This window comes from Maniola jurtina, chromosome 3, assembly GCF_905333055.1.
Source record: "Maniola jurtina chromosome 3, ilManJurt1.1, whole genome shotgun sequence".
In the NCBI taxonomy this organism is placed as follows: Eukaryota; Metazoa; Arthropoda; class Insecta; order Lepidoptera; family Nymphalidae; genus Maniola; species Maniola jurtina.
This window is the reverse complement of record NC_060031.1, coordinates 15,243,080-15,263,793: the sequence shown is the minus strand read 5'-3', so window position 1 is coordinate 15,263,793 and position 20,714 is coordinate 15,243,080. Positions and strand designations below refer to the sequence as shown.

At 37.3% G+C, this 20,714-nt stretch overlaps 4 protein-coding genes and 1 long non-coding RNA gene across 6 annotated transcripts in view; 1 reads left to right on the top strand and 4 right to left on the bottom strand.

Annotated features, from left to right (window-relative positions):
• Nucleotides 1–32: 32 nt before the first annotated feature.
• LOC123878532 (RWD domain-containing protein 4) lies at nucleotides 33–3,751 on the bottom strand. Its single transcript, XM_045925750.1, has 5 exons — nucleotides 3,585–3,751; nucleotides 2,718–2,841; nucleotides 2,468–2,571; nucleotides 1,901–2,081; nucleotides 33–1,538 (listed from the first exon to the last, which is right to left on the bottom strand). The coding sequence occupies exons 2-5, from the start codon at nucleotides 2,823–2,825 to the stop codon at nucleotides 1,377–1,379; spliced, it is 555 nt and encodes a 184-aa protein (XP_045781706.1). The 5' UTR covers nucleotides 2,826–2,841; nucleotides 3,585–3,751; the 3' UTR covers nucleotides 33–1,376.
• Nucleotides 3,752–3,918: 167 nt separating this feature from the next.
• Nucleotides 3,919–6,087, top strand: LOC123878507 (serine/threonine-protein kinase Aurora-2-like). Its single transcript, XM_045925717.1, has one exon. It carries the CDS (start codon nucleotides 4,073–4,075, stop codon nucleotides 5,126–5,128), a length of 1,056 nt encoding a protein of 351 aa, XP_045781673.1. The 5' UTR covers nucleotides 3,919–4,072; the 3' UTR covers nucleotides 5,129–6,087.
• Nucleotides 6,084–10,150, bottom strand: LOC123879518 (glutamate receptor ionotropic, kainate glr-3). Its single transcript, XM_045927277.1, has 7 exons — nucleotides 10,134–10,150; nucleotides 9,604–9,806; nucleotides 9,046–9,190; nucleotides 8,126–8,498; nucleotides 7,625–7,911; nucleotides 7,113–7,243; nucleotides 6,084–6,964 (listed from the first exon to the last, which is right to left on the bottom strand). Exons 1-7 carry the CDS (start codon nucleotides 10,148–10,150, stop codon nucleotides 6,090–6,092), a joined length of 2,031 nt encoding a protein of 676 aa, XP_045783233.1. The 3' UTR covers nucleotides 6,084–6,089.
• Nucleotides 10,151–10,191: 41 nt separating this feature from the next.
• On the bottom strand, nucleotides 10,192–20,182 carry LOC123879104 (peroxisomal acyl-coenzyme A oxidase 3). Of its 2 annotated transcripts, XM_045926655.1 has the most exons (14): nucleotides 19,545–20,182; nucleotides 19,072–19,209; nucleotides 18,189–18,504; nucleotides 16,338–16,509; nucleotides 15,842–15,981; nucleotides 15,179–15,321; nucleotides 14,867–14,969; nucleotides 14,368–14,508; nucleotides 13,768–14,004; nucleotides 13,209–13,363; nucleotides 12,689–12,820; nucleotides 12,047–12,199; nucleotides 11,454–11,579; nucleotides 10,192–11,416 (listed from the first exon to the last, which is right to left on the bottom strand). In XM_045926655.1, the coding sequence occupies exons 1-13, from the start codon at nucleotides 19,701–19,703 to the stop codon at nucleotides 11,469–11,471; spliced, it is 2,100 nt and encodes a 699-aa protein (XP_045782611.1). In that variant the 5' UTR covers nucleotides 19,704–20,182; the 3' UTR covers nucleotides 10,192–11,416; nucleotides 11,454–11,468. The 2 variants fall into 2 exon arrangements, with proteins under 2 accessions (XP_045782611.1, XP_045782603.1); XM_045926647.1 differs by having other exon boundaries at nucleotides 10,192–11,579.
• Nucleotides 10,192–20,714, bottom strand: part of LOC123879140 — a 14,620-nt gene continuing 4,097 nt past the window's right edge. Inside the window, exon 3 of the long non-coding RNA XR_006798954.1 lies at nucleotides 10,192–10,880. This is a non-coding gene — a long non-coding RNA (uncharacterized LOC123879140). The remainder of the gene's footprint in view (nucleotides 10,881–20,714) is intronic.

The window sequence follows — 20,714 nt, the reverse complement described above, 5'->3', positions numbered from 1 at the left end:
TTAGGTAACTTTTTAGAATAAAGACAAAAATATGAGTACATAACATATTTATATTTAGCACGACAACTTGCGTGCATTCATAAAATAATAATATTGTAAATACATTAACAAAGCAAGCGCTTAATCGTAAATTATAATAAATTAAAACAGGACTAAGACTGCAAGCATATTACACTATCGCCTGAACATCTTGCCACTATAACTCATAGCGTTAACAGGTGAAGCTTTCGTTCGGACCCAACCCAATTTAGAATGCTCGCCTGCGGCTTGGGTCTCAAAAGCACATCGACAGTAATGTTCAATTTTCCACACTTGTAAGATAAAGTTTGTAAGAAGGCCACATAATTTAGTCACAAGGCTAGATACCCACGACTGCATTTGCGTGAATTCATAAAAATTGTGTGGGAATTAATTTTACCAGGATAAAAATAGCCTACATTATATCCATCTCTAGGATGCAAGTTATCTGTGTAACTAACCACGTGTAAAAAATGTGGTTTTTTAAAATCCCTTGGGGAACTCAATTTTTTTTAGATAAGAGCAGCCTATGCCTGTTTCAAATTTTATCAAAATCAGTAAAACGGGCGGGCCAAGAAAAGGCAACAATCAGCCAGATACACTTTTGCATTTATATTAAACCAAATTAGTGATACGTTTACAACAGCAGCTGCTGAAGAACAGCGACATACATACTTGGTTCAGGCCATAGTAGCCAATATGCGCGCTGTCTTAGTTTAATCGCAGCCCATAAATTGATTTATTGTTGGCACTGTTTTTACAATTGATAATAAACAAACAAAGCCAATACGTTTTTCAATTCAAAAAATATTTTTACTAACAAAATATTATACATGTGCGCATTGAAAATTAAATATTCTGCGCTGTCTTAAAACCCCGCCCGCGGCTCGGGTGTCAAAATTTGCGCATTGACTATAATTTTCAACTTTGCACACTTGCAATATAGGTACAATGCTCCTCTCAGTAGCATCTGCTTTCCGAAAAGGTAGTAGAGTCACAGACATAGCATAAGAGACATTAATGACTAGTTCTTCTACATAAATTTTGCAATACAATTTCGAATAACTTTTATTCAACCCTCAGCTATGCTAGGGCCTTTTTATTTAGTCATTAGCTGATGCCCGCGACTTCGTCTGCGTGAGATTAGGTTTTTATAATCCTGTGGGAACTCTTTGATTTTCCGGGATAAAAAGCCTTCAGATCTTGAACTACATCCATGCAAAAAATCACATCGATCTTGCTCCGTTGCGGCGTGATTGAAGGACAAACCAACAAACAAACACACTTTCGCATTTATAATATGAGTAGTGGTTAATGAGATGTGTCTGTCTATGAGTCAGTCAGTTAGTCAGTCAGTGTCAGGAGGGAATGTGCGGCGCTTGGGAGAGGTGTTTGACGATGTCCACCCAGTCCCAGCCACGCGGTTTTTCGCCCGCGCGTCCCACTTCTGCTCGATCCCACGCTCTTCTCTTCTGCGATTTGCTTAACTGCTCTTTCTTCTCCGGTTTCTTTGATTCTGTCTGTAAAACAAGCAGGTGAAAATTATACATACTCATATGGTCAATGAGTCGTGAAAGCCTAGTGGTTAGGACGTCCGCGTCCTATTAAGGAGGTTGGAGGTTCGAACCCAGGCATGCACCTCTTAACTTTTCGGAGTTATTTGCGTTTTAAGAAATTAAATATCACTCGCTTTAACGGTGAAGGAATAAGGAAACAGGAAACCTGCATGCCTGAGAGTTCTTCATAGTATTCTCAGAAATGTGTGAAATCTGCCAGTCTGCATTACGCCAGCCAAACTGTGGCCAAACCCTTCTTATATTTAGAGGAGACATACTTTGTCTCGTCGGCAGATTGATGGGACATGGGAAAAAGAGAAGCTTACCTGTTCAGTAATGGCCATCTTCTCCACTCTCGCAACAACAGCCTCTTCAGTCTGCTGGGACAGTATCTCCGTCACCCGCTCCTTGAGGCACTCAAACAATGTATAGGTCATAGCGCACCCCACCCACTGCTCTGCTTCTGTATCCAGTATGGACAGGATTTTGTCTTTCACTGACGGTAATCTGGAATGATAAACATTTATTAATCTATTTACATAAATGAGCAGTGATACACCTGTTAAACACGTCAGCCTCCTATTCATGGGGCTTACTTAATTTCCACACCTTGGGACCCCAACAACTATCGGTTTTTTAACCTATGTGCTAAACCATATGTTTTTCTATGCATTTCATTTCTGATTTGATCACATAGAGAAACTCCAAGCATAACTCTCTCCATCACCTGCTGAGTAACTCTAAACTTAATCTTATGAGGCCCATAGTTAGCAACCATGTTTTGGGTCCATATTATGTCATCATGCATTGTTCAAAGATTTTGGTAATAAGCATCTAGTTAAAAATAAAAAAACAAATAAAAAAAAATAGTTATTTTACACTATTATACTTACAGGTTCTGATTGTAAAATATTTCTAAATTGAAGCTAGGTTTTTCTGTGGGATATGTGGGCCCCCATATTATTTCCAGTACAAATGACTTTTCTCCATCTATATACTGAAATGAAAAAAGGAAAAATTTAGTACTAAAGCAATCAACCCCTAAGAGCTTAAAATAGGGGTTTGAAATTTGTGTAGTCCATGCGGCTGAAGTCGCAGGCATAAGCAGTTCTAAATATGTGAGATGAAAACTAAGTAAATTACCTTATATTGGTATGTGGTTGCATTAACCTGTTTAAAGTTCTCGTCGCCTTCGTAAATAGATTTAAGCACTTCAATTTCGTCTGCCTGCTGTTCTGCATCATCAGACATTATGAGTATTGATATCCTGGAATATTTATATTAATCTTCAATCATGTTATGCTTTCTACAACAGTAATATAATATTATATCATTGCTTTTCCACAGTTAATATATTATGGGCATAATCAACGGGTATAGGAGTGGACTGAAATCCGAAAGGTCGGCGGTTCAAACCCCACCCGTTGCACTATTGTTGTACCCACTCCTAGCACAAGCTTAACGCTTAGTTGGAGGGGAAAGGGGAATGTTATTCATGATTAAAAATGACTAATATTCTTTAAAAAAAAAAATTACACATAACTGAGTAGATTCATGTGGTAGTGGAGCGGAAGAGTGTGATGACTGACGCAAGAGCTCAGTGATTCGTCGACTTGTGACAACTGTCAGCCTCCCACACCGCTTGACTGCCGCAGGAGCCTACTCAGTTATGCGCTATTAGTATATCTATTGTTCTAAGCGATACAAATAAGATTAACTTAGTTGCTAGGCAACAAATACACTCATGGAACTAGGAATCAGCTTAGCTTATTCTGATTACACTACATAAAATATAAAAGTATAGGTATTAAGTTTTCTACCATAACCTCAAATACTTTCTACAAACTTTCCCAAATAAAAATGAAATGTTTTAGAATATTGACTTTATAGATGGAAAATTGAACAGAAAAACAATTATTACGTGTCTAGTTCGAAAAATTCCTCGAAACTCTTCAATTTCAAGAAATCTAAGGAAAAGGACTTGTAAAAATAGTCACTAATGTCACTAACCTTGTTTTAAAATATTGCAATGATTAATATTATTGTTACAATACAAGCTATTTTAGAAGATACTATTTCTATTAACTAAATATTACAATATTATGATTACAATGCATGTATTTTTTCAAACATTTTAAATTTTGCAAATGCAAACGATTTGCAAACGTCAAATTGTCAATTTATGTCAATGTCAAATGTTATGTTTTTTTAATTTTTATTAGTGATGTCCTACAAGGTTGGACCCAATCCTTTATAGTCCAAACTCCAACCAATGCAATCAGTTATCGTGGATCAGTTTCATCAAAGAAAAGCTGGGTTTCGTAGCGGTCTGTGGTGAAAACCGAATTCGTGGTCTGTGGTGAAAACTTCAAGTTTCAAAAATCAAAATACGTTATTCGAAATGTTTGAATTGTACAAATGAGTGAATCTTTGTTAAGTATTTAATAAATGTATTGTGTGTTCAGAATCGCAAAAAACTTGTTTAGTTAAATTTTAAAATGAGTAACCGTACCTATGACGGCAAGGAAAACAGACCGAACACCGCTGGAAGATCTGACACGTGCCCCTCAAATATACAGAAACCGCCAGCTGCTGGCTCCTCAAGTACACATCCCACGGATTTTAAAGTGCCATTACCTCGACCCCGTCCTCTTCAAACGAACAACAAAGTGAATGATAAAGAACATACTGCGAATCAAGACGCTGCGGAAAAGAAACAAGAATGGGCACTGTCGGACTTCGATTTAGGACGTCCACTTGGGAAAGGTAAATTCGGCAATGTTTACTTAGCACGCGAAAAGAAATCGCTTTACGTGGTCGCATTAAAGGTGCTCTTTAAAAGCCAAATCTTAGACTCTGATATCGAACACCAAGTCAGGCGCGAGGTGGAAATCCAGTGTAGATTGAGACATCCGAACATCCTGCGCATGTACGGCTATTTCCATGACGAGAAACGCATTTATTTAATCCTAGAGTACGCAAAACACGGCGCGCTTTACAAATTACTGAAGGAACGCGGGCGTTTCGACGAAGTAACCGCTGCCATTTACATTCGGGACTTGACCAAGGCTTTAATATACTGTCACTCTAGAAAAGTTATTCATCGAGATATTAAACCCGAGAATTTATTGATTGGCTATAATTATGAACTTAAGATAGCTGATTTCGGTTGGTCAGTGCATTCTCCATCTTCAAGACGCATGACATTGTGTGGAACGTTAGATTATCTTTCTCCGGAGATGATCGAGGGCAAGCCTCACAGTTATGCAATTGATATATGGAGTCTTGGGGTCCTTTGTTATGAACTGTTAGTAGGGCTCCCTCCGTTTGAAGCGAAAGATGCTAATCAGACATATAAAAAGATTAAATATGTTATAGTCAAGTATCCAGACTATATTTCTGCCCAAGCAAGAGATTTGATGGGGAAACTACTAGTCATTGAACCAGAGAATAGATTGCCGTTGGTACATGTGCTGCAACATCCGTGGATTAGGGACAATGCCCCAGAAGGTGTGAAGCCACCAGTTTTTAATCCTGAAAATAGTGAAAAATGATACACCTAACATTATTAAGAAGATCTAAGTGTCTATAAAACATCTAGAGCTGTTAAAAGTTCTATTCACACACAACCAAGCAGTGCTAATAAAGTTGGGTGTTTTCTTTAGAAAATATTGGTCTAATTATCATGAATTTGTCAGTATATGGACCAGTACAATGTGTATAAAATAACTAAAAATATGCCACATTCCTGACATTGCATGATTTAGAGTTAATTTTAATTTTATCAAAAGAAATAATGAAATTAGTTGTTAGAGTTTGTTAAGGGCCTGTGTAGACAAGGGACAAAGTCAATGCAGTTTTATGGTCAGTCATATTTCTCACTGGCTGAGAATTATCAAAAAAAAGTTGAGGATTAACATACATATACCCTCATCTGCGCAGGCTTCTAATTCTTACTGCCATCCAGACTTTTCTGACATTAAATTCATTAATTTTATTATATAGAAGTAGATTAGGCAATTATGAGTGGATGGATGAGGAAGGCGGAGAGTTGTGTGTGGTGGTGCACTCTTGGGCAGGCCTATGTCCAGCAGTGGACGTAAACAGGCTGATTGATTGATAGGCAATTATAATAACTACTTAGTATTATATCTTTAACCCTTTTGTTGTCATACTATTTAAATTTGTTTTGAGTCCTTTGTAATCTTGAACAATCAGCAAAAAAAAATCGATAAGTAATAGACTCTTTATTAATTTACAAGTATGAGTAACATTTTAAACTATTTCAAAATGGTCATAGTTAATGTTGCCACTCTGTATAACATATAACCTGTGCAGAATTAAATAAAAAGCAACAGTTATTATCTTAAATTATAGTCTAGTATTCAATGCATTCTTCTACAGTAATTTACTATTTAATATGAACATAATAGAAAAAATTGTGACTGAAAATACTATTTATTCTTAATCATGTTAAAATCCTAAATTTTTAAATAAAAATGTCTAATGTACTCCCTATTGTTTTTTATTCTTATTGACATAGTAGACATCCATAGCATATTTATCAAAGTTAGGATCCTTTTTAATTATAAAATGCCAGTGTATGAACTCTCCTAGTAAGCATAGAAAACTCAAACTGTACCCTATTGCTAAAGCTATGAACGCACAATACAGCTTTTTCAAATTGATCAATGCTTTGACTTCTTCCTCTGAAGTATCCATTGTTCTAATTCTATACATTGCATCACTAAGCCACTTCTCCACAAGACCAACTTCAACAATTCTTCTGATATAAACATCTGCCAAAGGTTTTAGTGGAGAATTCTTGTGAAATCCTATTGATATTGGAATGTTGACCACACAATCTGTCATGATATGGAGGTCCCTTTCTGCTTTCGTTTCCGTGCCATTTACTGTAGAATTTTCGAATTCCATGGTCATGATAGAATTTTTTCTCTTCACGCTTAGATATTTGAGGAAGTTAGCGCTGTCGTAGTAAGCGAATACTCCTTTCGCGATTCGACTAGCTGCTTCCTCAGGATTGTCGACATTTTCGAATCTTACGCCGATTTTCTGACTCATTTCGTCGAGCGATTCGACGAAAAACTTCTTTGTCTCCCTACCCCATCCACCGCAGGCAATTTTACTGTCGACCAACTCTTTTAAAGTGTCAATGGTTACTCTAGGGGCAGGATTTGCCAAAATAGCGGTCATGCTTGCTCTGTAAGACACGACGAGCAGTATGCAATACAGCCAGTACCATCCTGTTAGTAATCGAATGGACCATCCAGACGGCAGCTTAGGCAAAGAAACGACTAGTAGCATTCCATACGTGTAGAGAATGCTGTTCGTTATTTCGCCGAACAAATACATGCCAACAGGTTTTGCGTCTACAAACAAAATGCAAATATTAGTTGTACTTTCCTGACCTCAGCAAATGACTCAACATTTTTGCTCAAACAAGTTAATAATAGGTATGATATGCAAACTTATCTCAAAGATTGAGAAAAGGGTTATTAATATTAGGTAGGTAGGTACCAGTCGTGGGTTTTTTCGTCATTTTCAAGCTGTTCGTGTAATCCAATAGATTCATATAATAAACTGCTAATCCGTAGAATATAGCGCCGGTGACAAGCAGAACTAATAATACAGCTATCCACATATACAACCTGCAACATGAAAGCAAATTGAATGATAAACCTGAGCTGAAACTCAAAGCTTCTGGAGTCAGGAACGTCCAATATTGGGAAGTGTAAAGTAAGTACATACTGAAATCGGTCAGTAATTTTTGTTATTTTTATTATTATACAAGTTAGCCCTTGACTGCTATCTCACCTGATGGTAAGTGATGATGCCGTCTAACATGGCAGCGGGCTAACTTGGAAGGACAATGGCAGTTTCTTTAACGTTCAAACGTATACCTCTGATCGGTTTCTATACGGCATCGTATCGGAACGCTAAATCGCTTGGCGGCATGACTTTGCCGGTAGGTTATGGCAACTAGCCACAGCCGAAGCCTCCCACTAGAAAAATGATGTACTCAAACTTACTTAAAGGGTAAAATAAGTGTTTTCCAAGAGTTATCAGTCAGAGCCTCTGGAGTCAGGAACGTCCAACATTGGGACGTGTAAGGGATACTCAAATCGGTCAGTTCCAAGTGATACGGCGTGTATTGCAAATTGCCCAGCGCTACGTCGGCTTTATTGTGAACCATTTCGCCGAGGAGACCAGAAAATGACCCGTTGGTTTGCTTCTGACCCCATTTGTGAACTTCTGCGTTGGCTGGTTGGTACAGTCTAGGCTCGAAGTTCATTTTCTGGGCTAGAGTGTTGAGAATCTATAAGAGAAAACTATAAATGTAACTACTTACCGCTTCATTGAGTCGGCGCGTGGGATAGGAAGCGAATTGTGGGAAGGTTTAACAGCTAAGAGGCTGAGATCTATAGAGGTAACTTTGACTTTACTCATACTTTGCTTAAGTACCTACAATTGAAATGAGGTAGAGCTCTGTTAGCTAGAAGATTGTTAGGTCTTCTATGAAAAGAACTTACCTCAATTTCCACACCCCCAACTTTGCTGGAATTCATAGCAATAACTGAGGGCACATGTTCGTAATAGACAACATTCAAAACTTCATTGTTAAGATTCCCCGTTTTATCGGCAAACAGGTCTCTTCCATAATGGAATTTGCCATTCTTCCATATATCCACTCGCCTAGATATAAATATCCCTTTTATAGGATTCGGGAAAGGTACCGTGGAGAGGTCGAACCAGGCCTTGCTCTTCACGTTCCCTATAATGGTTTTGTGGTATTTCAAGAAGACTACGTTGACAATTCTCTTCCAAATGTAGTGGAGATTGCTGTGGAACAGTCTGATGTCGTGGAGTATTATGTATTTGGCTCTAGTGTCCAATACACGATATCTAAAAATCATTAAAAATATGAGTTGAGAACTTCCCTCTTTTTATCCGACTGCGGCAAAGCCTAAAGGAAGGGTTATGATTTTAGCAGTCTATGTATGTGTGTATGTGTGTGTGTGTGTATGTTTGTATCCAGATTCTGTGTGTTCCACCGTAGCGCTTAAACTACTGGGCCGATTTTGATGAATGAGGTGTCATTTGCAAATAGGTACATAGACTGAAAATTAACATAAAGCTCAACATAACATAAAGATAAACATATCGTGAGTGGTTGCTCACTTAGGTACTATTGGATGATCTGATTATTACCTACCTATTAGACTCTGAAATCTAGGTCTCAGAAGCAGATACCTCCATAACTAATCTACCAAACGAGCGCCCAAAAGATTGGATTAATCTCGTTAAAATTAGGTTTGTTCATTCAACACAAGTTGCTCTTACTTAAAATAATTTTGAAAGATTTTGCTTAGAAAATCTCAAACGTAAGGTAAATAGGAGATCAAGCTAGGGCCTATAATATAAAACAATAGGTACTGTGATAGGTATTTACCTGTCTCCGAACCTCAAAAGTCTAGTCAATTGCAGTCCATTTGCTAATATAATAATGTACACATTGCAACCATCTTTTCTGGATTCTCTTAGCGATTCAAGGGTGTCGAAATTCGGTGATAGCAAATCCTCGGATTCCTTGACCACTATCTTGGTAATGCAAAAAAAAATTTAGAAAATATAGAAAAATAGCTACCTAGTTAGTTAGATTATTTAATCTCCTCCGCTAGACCAACTATTTGCTTAAGTAATTATCTAATTACTCAAGCAAATACTTGGTATAGCGACAATCTTTTTTTATTCAGATACTTACCTACAAGTTACCTTTGACTGCAATCTCCACCTGGTGGTAAGTGATGATTAAGTAAGATGGAAGCGGGGTAACCTGGAAGGGTTATTAAACCCACATCTAGTCCCTGCCTAGGTATTTTTCTAAATGGATCTTGAAAGAAATGGCATTGCAATCAAGCTTCAAGGCGTTTCAGACGTTTTGGCGACATCTAAGTATACTAAGGTACCTACCTGTCTAGGTAAGTCTAAAAGATTAGGTAAGGTATACCTACTATAACAAAGGGCACAGTTATTGTTCTTTTGAACAGCGCCCCTTCGAAGACGCTCAAGTAGACCGTGTCGCACACAATGGTGACACAAGTAACAATGTCGTTGCGTATTATTCCATTGAGCAAATCTATCAATGCAAACTCGAGGTCCTTCCGCACTTGCAGCTCTTTGACTATGAGCGATGAATCTGCGTTGACATTGCTGTAAAAAACCCCAAAGGTGACCCTAAAGCCTATATTCGAGGGTCTAACGAGGCCGTGAAAACTAACAGACAGACACACACTTTCCCATTCATAATACATATTATACGTACTTAGTATGGATACTTACGAAATTAAAATAATCACCGCAGTAACACGGACAATTTGGAGTACAGGTCCGACCATTTTGAAAATACAAATTGAGTAGAGTTACAGCTAACTGAGTTAATTATTTACAAGGCGACTCTACAGACAGATTGATTGACAGACTTTATTTTGTATGCAAAGCAATTTAGTAGCTTTAAATAAAATGGTGAATAGCGTTTACCGCTTATAGAGGTCCATTGTTACCTACCTATTAAAAATAAAGGTTAACAAAACTAAGGTTGTTTCAAAAAATCGTATATTAATAAATCTTTATAAAAATAAAATAATATAACATTACAATATTGCTCCCATTAAACCTTACAAATACGATTATAATAGACTTATACAAACTAATCCCAGTCACAAAAATAAAAAATCAACATTGATAAAATATAAAATACGTTTAAAAGCCCGCTCTTCACTTCACTCGCATCGCGACAGTCGTAAACGCCACGAAATATTGAAGATGGTTTTGAGGCTTCGCGTTTCTGTTTCGCGACTTTCCATATCCGATTTCGTTTTTAGAGCTCCGTACCCGAAGGGTGCCAATGGGACTCTATTTCTAAGCCTTCGCTGTACGTCCGTCCGTCCATCTGTCAGCGGGCTGTATCTCGTGAATCGTTATAAGAGTAGGTAGAGAGTTGAAAAATAAAAAAAAATCAAAATGGACGCCATGAAAATTATAAAAATAGTATTGTTTCTTGGACGATGGTACGGAACCATTTGTGGAAACTAAAGTGATTGCACTGAACGGTGCACTAAAGCGATTTTTGGATGCACCCGACAGTCTCTATGTCCGGAAACTTCGGACATCCACACTATAGTTTTGCGGCGTTCACGGGTTCCGCAGCGAGAGTGAAGAGAAGGCTAAAATATTATAAACTATCACAGTAGGTACACAGTATTATAGTTGCCTTATTATTTATTACTTTATACTATAATAATGTAATTATTATTAGGACGATTTAAAAATTCCAAGTAAAAATCAAATTTTCCTACAGACTGTTTTTAACGTAACACAACTTTGTTTTAAATGATGTGACGTCATCATGTTTTCAAGATGGCGAACGACAATATTCCAGACTTTTTGACAATGTAAATACCTAAATGAGTTCTTTATCCAAATTGCACAATATATTACGAAACTGTAGTAAATAGTACCTATGTTTAATTTTTCCTTTTTTCAAGGAATAACGAAAGGAATGGTAGATAAACATCTAGGTATACATATTGTATAAATTTACGATTTATTTGTTCCAGATCGTGCGTTGCGCATTTGTAACGAATAGTTTAAAAAACAATCCAATGACTCGCCCAACTGAACATTCGATTGTCCAATTTTATTCAATTGTTTTTGTGAAGACAAATAAATCGACAATCGATTGTTCAATCGCTCGATTCATTTGATAATTTTATTTGCAACAATCGCCCATCGCTAGGAAAATCATCTACGGTTGAACTCTGTACTTATTTGATCAGCTTATACTATTTAAGATGACGATAAAATGTGATCGTATTATAGTTTGGAGGGAATGTATGAGTCCCAGTAGACAACGTCGCGCCACCATTCCGGCCTCGTCATAGCGCCGGGGAACGTCATCACTCTGTTCTGTAGGTGCTTGTAGGCCTGCAATTGAATTATCATAGTGTAATTAAAATAGTGGTGATAGTTTAATGGTTAAGAAGTCGGTAATTGTATTTACAGCAAATAGAAATCGTGTGGCATAAATAAAATCTGTAAACCTATCCATACAATATTATAAATGCAAAAGTGTGTCTGTTTGTCTGCTAACTTTCCACGGCCCAAAAATTGAACCAATTTCAATGAGATTTGGTACAGAGTTAAGGACCTATTCTACTTTTTATCACTGAAAATCAAAGAGTTCCCATGGGATTCTTAAATGCCCATCTGTTTAACCGATTTATATGAAATTTGTTACAAAGGTAGCTTGCGTCCCGGAAATTGACATAGACAACTTTTTATCCCGGAAAAATAAAGAGTGCCATTGGGGTTTTTAGTAGACATCCATAGTTAGACATTGGGTTCCTTTTGTAAGACGGCTAAAAAGCCACTGTCTAGAAATCGAATCTCACCTCTCCATCAGACATGCCGAGTACGGATTTCATGCAGAAGTCGGGCGGCGCCAGCGTATCGGCCAATGTTACCGCCTCCGGTACCAGCTCCGAGCATAACTTGAGGATGCCTTCCCGCAGGTGCAAGCCTTGGTCCAATGTAAAGTAACCACCCTGTGGATAAAGTAAGTAAGTTTTAACAGAAAAGCGCCACCTTAACGCCGACTTAAACCGAATGTACCCCAATGAAATATAGACCTTATTGCTTGACGTTAAGATTTAAAACCCAAGAACAACAGAGACTCGCGCTTTTCCGTTCATAATTCGCGCGACAAAACATGGCGCGTAGGAAACAATCGGTAGCGGCAGACGGACGCGCGCTATGATTGTCAGAGATATTAAAAAATAAGATTTCTGCGCAGGTACAGTCAAAGGCCGTAAGTGGATTAGCACCTTAATGATCATAATATTAGCGTGGCACGGTTATGCACATGCGTTAGGATGTGTGTGGCGTGTTTATATAATACAAAAGGTCATAAGTGCGACAAGTTTTTGATACAAGTTTCGCGGAAATGCTACTCGAATTCTGAGGCCGACCGTACATCAGCGTAACTTATAAAAGTGGTGGTACTGTAAATCTGTTAATTAATTAAAACTACTTACAATGTACAAAGTTGCCATATGCTTTTCAATAAGGAATGCTCCATATAAGGAAACCATTTTGAGTAGGACTTTCTTGCAAGCTTCATCTTCAAAGGATTTCGCAGTTTTGTAGAAGTGGTTTAGAATGTAGTTCTGAAAAAAGGCAAAAGGCAGTTATTATCCCTAATTGAAATGGGTAACTAGTGTAATCCATACTAATATTATAAATGTGAAAGTGTGTGTGTCTGTCTGTCTGCTAGCTTTTAACAGCCCAACAGTTTAACCGATTTTGATGAAATTTGATAAATGGGGAAGGACGTAGGCTACACTTTTATCCCAGAAAACCAAATAGTTCCAAGGGGATCTTTAAAGGCCCATCCGTTTAACCGATCAGTAAGAAATTTGGTACAGAGGTAGCTTGCGTCCGGGAAATTTAGGCAACTTTTATCCCCGAAAATCAAAGAGTTCCCACGGGAATTCAATAAACCTAAATTCACGCGGAGCATCAGCTAGTAATAAATAAAATAAAATTAGAGCTCACCTCTCCATATATGACAGATAATGTGACAGCATTGTAGGACTGTGAGTCATTCTTGGCTGTGAGGTTGTCGGCACCCTCGCGTTTCAGTTTGGACACTTTTTCGTAGGTTGTCTGTAGCATGTACGCTGTTAGCCATTTGTACATCTGTGTTAAGTCTGTAAAACGAATGTTACGTCAGTTTAGGATAAAAGTTAGTCCAGGAACTGGTACTGTTTATTTTATTCAGATACAAGTTAGCCCTTGACTGTGATCTCACCTGGTGGTAAGTGATGATGCAGTCTAAGATGGAAGCGGGCTAACCTTGAAGGGTTATGGCAGTTATTTATGAAACCCATACCCCTTTGGTTTCTACACGACTTCGTACCGGAACGCTAGATCGCTTGGCGGTACGGCTTAGCCGGTAGGGTGGTAACTCGCCACCCATCTGATTCAGTGACATTAAATTTTAGAGTATTAGCCTCTTTTTCTTATCAATGTAATTAGAAAAGGACAGACTGACTAATTTGAGTCTACTCAGTTATGCGCTATATGAATACATACAGTATAAGTTAGAACTTACTATAAGGGTCGATAAGCTGATCCACAGTCCTCCACGGGCAGGTTTTCTTCAACACCTGGTCCACATTGTCCAAAAATTGCAGCGAGCCCAGCGGCGACTCCTGGTCTATCTTGATCTGGTGTCGCCTGGGCCACACTGTTAGCAGCCAGTTACTGTTCTGCTGCAACAGCAGGCTGTTCTCCCCTTCATAGGTACAGTTGGCGTCGTTCTCATTGCGCAAGTCGCCTATACCTGCCGCTACAAAAAAAAATGCAACTTTTACGCTCGGTTGAAGTAAAATAAGACGCTCATGGGGTGCTAGATTAAAGATGGTGGCCTCAGAACAGGTGTTCTATTTGGCGGCCATTTTCAATACCTGACGAAAGCAATATGAACGTTACTTCGGACCCAGAAAAGGTTTGAGTTACTCTTAAGTCCTTCAAATTGGTTTAAGGCCAGATGCCCATCTGAACATCAAGGAATGACGAGCCCACATCAGAAAACTCACGCCCAACACAAGTTTTATTTTAAAACTTGATACCAATCCTACTTCAACATCAGTCGGAACGAATTCTTCGCCTCGGTGAACCTATGTTCGTCTTGTATGCCTTAATAGCCTACCTTTCAAGTAGCCATGCCCCCCGCAAGCCTCCCTGCAGTTCTGAATGCCATCCCTGGCGATCCAGCCGCAGACGGGTTTGACGGCGGACGACAACGCGTGCATTTCTATACCGCGCGCCGCTGCGAGGTCATCTTGTCTACCTTCAAAAGAAAAAATATATTGATCTCGCATTAAAATTGAATTTGAATTAACCCCTCACCTAAGACAAAGCTGAAAATTTCCGAGCCTCCTTCACGAACTCTGTCGAAAACGGCTGGAGCAAGTGATGGAGCCCGCAGGCGTAATTATGGGTTACCGTGGCCGTGCCGTGGGTTTATCCGACGATAGTAGGACGCACTCGTTGCAATTCTGTCGTTTATGGAGATGGGCGCCTTAGTCTACAGAATATGTAAGCTCACTATGCGAAAACGGGACGAAACAGCTAATATATCATAAATTAATATTAAAATATCATAAATAATATATCATAAATTAATATTAAAATCAAACCCCACTTACCCGCGTAGTTGTCAACAGTAATGTTAACAAGCACCGTGCCGAACCACGTGCAGAATATTCTTTGCGCAAACGTCGCGGCCAAGTATGGCAGTAGACGAATTTGCTGGAAAAAAAAATAAAAACTAGTACACTGAAGCCATACTAGAAACGGTAATTTTGAGGGAAAAGTACCCCGTACATAATGTCTTCCGTTGAGAGTTGATACTGTTTGGCAAGTTCTTGGCGGATTTTACTGTGGGACCCTAAAACTCTCCGAATCTGAATTATTACAAAATGCATTTACAGTCACAATGATTTAAAAAAAAAAAATACCTGTTGTTGATATTCCAAAACAGGCGTTTCCTCAACCGCATTTTCAGCCCCGAATTGTTTTCTAACGGCCGAGTATCGAGTCGCAATCACTATCGCCTTCTGAAGGTAGTTGGTTGATATGGACGTTATCATTACACGACCACCTGGGAACGGAATTATAGTCATAGTCATAGTCATTTATTCTTGATAATATACATTATACGTCAATCCAATAATTCAAATTAATTTATATTAATTTATATTGTCTATTCAGTAAAATACTAGATGATGCCCGCGTTTTCGTCCACACGGATATAGGGTTTTCGAAAATCCCCAGGGATCTCTTCGAACTTCCGGAATAAAAAGTAGCCTATGTCAATTTCAGGAACGCAAGCTACCTCTGTACTAAATATCATATACATCGGTAAAACGGATCCCGTGGGAACTCATTGATTTTCCGGGGGAAAAGTTTCCTAAACCTGGCATGTAAGCTAATTCTGTATCTTTCATCAATTCCTGCCGGTTTCGCAATTCTTGATATGTATTTAAAATTTATTTAGTCATCAAAATCGGTTAAACAGTTGGACTGTGAAAAGCTAACAGACAGACAGATACACTTTCGCATTTATACATAGTATTAAGTATGGCGGATGGATTAACATACTTTGTTGTAGAATTTCTTACCAGATAAAGCCCCTAAAGATGCACCAAACCGCTTGCTGGGGTCTCTGAAGGGTGACTTATATTCTCCGCTGTCGTCCACTCCTCCAAACTTGTCCAAAGCTAGCTCCTTAGGGATTGGGTAGTTATTGAACATTACAAACCTATGGAAACCATAAAAAAAATAACAGTGAATGAATAATTTATTGAGATAAATAAGGGCATGCAAATCAAAGAAATGAATAAAAATGAAAATTATTTTAAATTATTATTAATGTTGCTTTAAAAAAATATATATTTGTACTTATAGTTTTCCCTTACTTCTTAACTTAATTCTATTAAAAGAATTGCACAGAAATTCCCTTGCTTGAGCAGGACAAGTGATGCATAAGTTAAAACTACGGTTTACCCGGAATATACGGATTATAGACTAAAATCGTACTTTTAACATGACAGTCGACACATACTTAGGATAAATAAGGCGGGTTCTCAAAATGTATGCACTATATGTTAACTTTACCCATTATCAACACCATTCAAGCCAATCTTCTCTCCTATATCGCCAACGATGACTCCTGGGAATGGCTTCAACGTCTTCGGGTCTCTAATAGGCACAATGAAGGAGTGTAAGCCATGGTTGGTACCCTTCGATATGAGCATTGCGTAAACTATTGCGTGGGTCGAGCATTTTCCTAAAATACAAACATACATACATACATAGACTGCTAAAATCATAACCCTTCCTTTCAGCTTTGCCATAGTCAGGTAAAAAAAAAGTGTTGTCAAGTGTTGTCTTGTTGTCAAGGTAGATTACAGCATCTGACAATTTTTAGAAGTATCAAAAACGAAATATTCCCTGCCTTAAACGGCACGTAAAAACATATTTTTCGTCCAAAACCTTCACAATTTCCTCATTAAAAATGTTATTTTTATTATGTCAGTATTGTCTAAAATTCTATATAGGAAATTTTAGGTTCTGTTCACCACCTCCTCATTTTATAAAGCCTATGTAGCCTAGTGCTATATTTTATATAGCCTATGTGGACAGATGACATCAAACAAGTCTATATGACCCTTTTCCTGTCATCTGACAAGGTAAGGTTCTGGAGTTAGGTCTAACCTAACTCCAGAACCTTACCTTGATCTAAAGCGCCGGGCGAATCGCGTCGCTTACGCGTTTCCCCGAATTTTCTGCGATTTGTTAATCTTTTAAGCAAACTAATAAAACAGCCACTATGTATAGTAAAAGTACCGCTCTACTTTATTAGCTCACATTATTATCTATGGTTCGATAACTAGTGTCGATGTACTCTTAAGTACATTTGAACTGTGTTGCAATAACAATGACATGGCAATTGTTTGAATTATTTCTTATCTTCATAATAATTTTATCATAACAAATTATGGCTACGAAAGTACAAAGTACGTCCTCACCTTGTCCTCACCTGACAATTTTTTTTAGGGTTACGTAACTCAAAAGGAAATAGGAACCTTTGTAGGATCACTTTGTTGTTTGTCTGTCTGTCGTGTCCGTAAAGAAAACCTATGTGTACTTCCCGTTGTCCTAGAATCATGTTTGGCAGGTAGGTAGGTCTTATAGCACAAGGAAAATATTCAAAAACCATGAATTCGCGGTTATACTTATATTACAACAAATCAAAATGTGTTCACGAAAAATTAATTTACTAAATCACTTATAGATGGCGCAGTCCGTCATTAACTTGCAGTGCTCTACATAAGTGATAGGTCTGTATGCATATCTTGTGCGACGGTACGGAACCTTTCGTGTGCGAGGACGACTCGCACTTGACCGATTTTTTATCTTGGTTTTATCTGAGTGGTAGGTGAAGCAGTGATAAAATTCTTTCACTTTCACAGATAGATTATCCATATGCCAATAAATTATATACCTAACACAGACGAAGTCACGGGCAACAGCTAGTTTATTTATAACATTCTTGGCTCAAAGTATAATATTTCAAAGCAACATTCAAATAAACAGAATAAGCAAACAATAGAATGAAGTTTCAAAATTCCGGGTCAAAAGTGCAATGACTAGAAAATTATTATGGTAATCAAACAAATTTTAATAATTCAAGATGAATTAAAACTTTCTACTATTATTAGGTATGGGCCTATGAATATTTCTTTGAGGTCAAAGTTCATTGTTACCTGGGCCTGGATACTAAATAAAAGTAATATCAATCTTGGACTTTTGTTTTTTTTTTCATTGTTTCTCCACGTGGTTTCGGTGGAAACCGGGCCTTACGATCATACTTCAAAATATGGTGGCCCATTTACAGTCTATATATATGAGGGTGGTTAAAAAAGGAAAGTACTTTAAAAACTACACACATAACTGAAAACTTACCTAAAGATCCGACCCAGAACTTTGCAGCCTCAAAATCAGCTGAATGCATAATAAACTGTTTCTTTTCTGGGCAATAAGTTGCTGTGGTCCTCATTCCTTTCGCGTTAGACCCATGCGCGACCTCGGTCAAAGCAAAACAACCTCCGATCTTAGCTTGTTCGTTATCTTCCACAAATTTGTACTGATGCGGTCGTCCGCTACCTCTGATTGTGTTTGCAAACATGCCGAAAGTTAGGGATTTCTTTATGGCGAGTGAACTGTCGAACATAAACATTGCCTCTGCTTCGGCTTGTACTATCCTCGGCTCTTCTACAATCTGAAATATGGATTTAATCTTAATGGCTCGACTGTGAGACTTTAGTATGCAACTCTATATTATCCATAGCACTAAATATTTTAAGAATATAAATAAAAATTATTATTGTAAATGGGAAAGTGTGTGTCTGTATGTCTGCTAGCTTTTCACAGCCCATCTATTTAACGTTATTGACAAAATTTAGTACAGAGATAGGTTGCATCTTAGGAAAGGACATAGGCTAATTTTTGTCCCAGAAAATCAAAGAGTTCCCACAGGATTCTAAGAAACCTAAAGGTACATGAATGATGTTGCAACCATCATGTATTTGGTACAGGGATAGCTTAATCCGGGAGAAGGGATTCTGCTTTTTTTAATAAAAATAACAAGCATGGCACCAGTCAGTAGTAATCACTTAATATCTCCTGATGTTAAGTGATTACAGCTGCCAATGTACATTTACAGAGACAGGATGCTTTTTATTTTAAAAATCAAGTTCCTAATGGATAAAAAAAAACTAAAAAAATCCAGACAGTCACAGGCACCATCTAGTAACAAAATAAATCAGTTTTTTTTTTTTTAAATTACCTTTGCTAATTCTGTAAACTTCTCATTGTGTACAGCGTACATTCTTTTCACTGCTAGGTTCCTTTCTTCGTCCAAAGTGAGGGAGGTATCTGAATGTTGAAACAAGGGATGCGTCTCCATGAAAGTCCAGACATCATGCTGCGGGATATATTATCTCAAAATTATTTTTGCAAATTTACAAGTATAGTGTGTGTTGTTGCAACTAGGTAATTCAGTAACAAAATAGAAGTTTAGATTAGTGTCTAACTTTAAAATTATACTGTGATAATAGTATATTAGTAGTAGTTTTGTAGTTTAATATTGGCATTATTTAAGTAATAAAAAGTAAATTTAAAGAAGACTGTAACACTACACATGGAAATTGATTAAAAAAAATATTCTATAGCTCATAAACTTGTTTTCTTAAAAAAAGTACAGTGTAAATAAAATATTTTCTTTTATGTAAGTATAAAAAATATTATTCATGAACTTACTTTCAATTTTATTGTAGTCAAATTGTCGTAAGCAAGTTTCATGCGGCGCCAACTAAAGGACCCTTTCTTTCTATATCCATCCAACGGTCCACTCGGTAAATCCGGAAAATAGACTTTTAAATCTTCTTCAGAGACCATCTTCCTTGAAGATTCCATCATTTATGTTTTAATTTAATTTAAAGTTCCACTGTAGGTTGTTATGCTTGTATCACTTATCATAAATTATTATCTTGATAAAGTGTGATAATTTATTTAGTCAACATTATTATTAACACCACCTTTGGACTTAACAATTCAATGATAGCCAACAACGAGATATAATGATTGTTATAAGATTTAAATACAATTCGGAATGATTCTATTAAATAGGTAAGTAATTATATTTTGTCACTTCGTAATCTTATTTTATTTAGGTCAACAGTAGTCAGCAACTCATCAGCGACCACTTTCGTCGGCTATTATTCGTAAAATATCTCTATCTTTTCATTTCAATTTTCAATATTATTACCAATGTACTCTGTTAGTCAAGTGATTACATACTCTTTGCTGTGAGTAGGTATTGCATTGTAATTGTATGGGAAACGCGTAGGAAAAGGAAAACCGAAAAACACAGCCGAACGAAAAACTGAAAACGCAAGAAAACAAGAAAAGGTGACATGCACAGATAACTTGCGCAGCACGTGCCATAGATAATACTGAAATTGAAAAAAAAATTAGTTTGCCACAGACAAACTACCACATCAATACCACATGAACTAATATGGACTATTCAGATCGATATTAAAACCATATTTCTATTACAAAAACGAGCAGTTCGCGCCATTTACAACTTAAGTCCACGTGAATCGCTAAGAGAAATATTTAAAGAGAGCAATATATTGACAGTAGCGAGTCAATATATATATGAAAATATTATGTATGTTCGTAAAAATATAGGAAATCTTAGAACTAATTTTGAACGGCATAATATTAACACACGATATAAAAATAAATTGGAAACCCAGAGGTTTCGACTAAAAAAAGTAAGCGAGTCGTTTTTGGGCAGCGGTGTTCGCTATTACAATAAAATTCCGGTCGAAGTTCAAAGTTTACCAGAAGGGAGGTTTAAACGGTACATTAAAAAAAACCTGTGCAAGAAAGGATATTACAATTTAAACGATTATATATCGG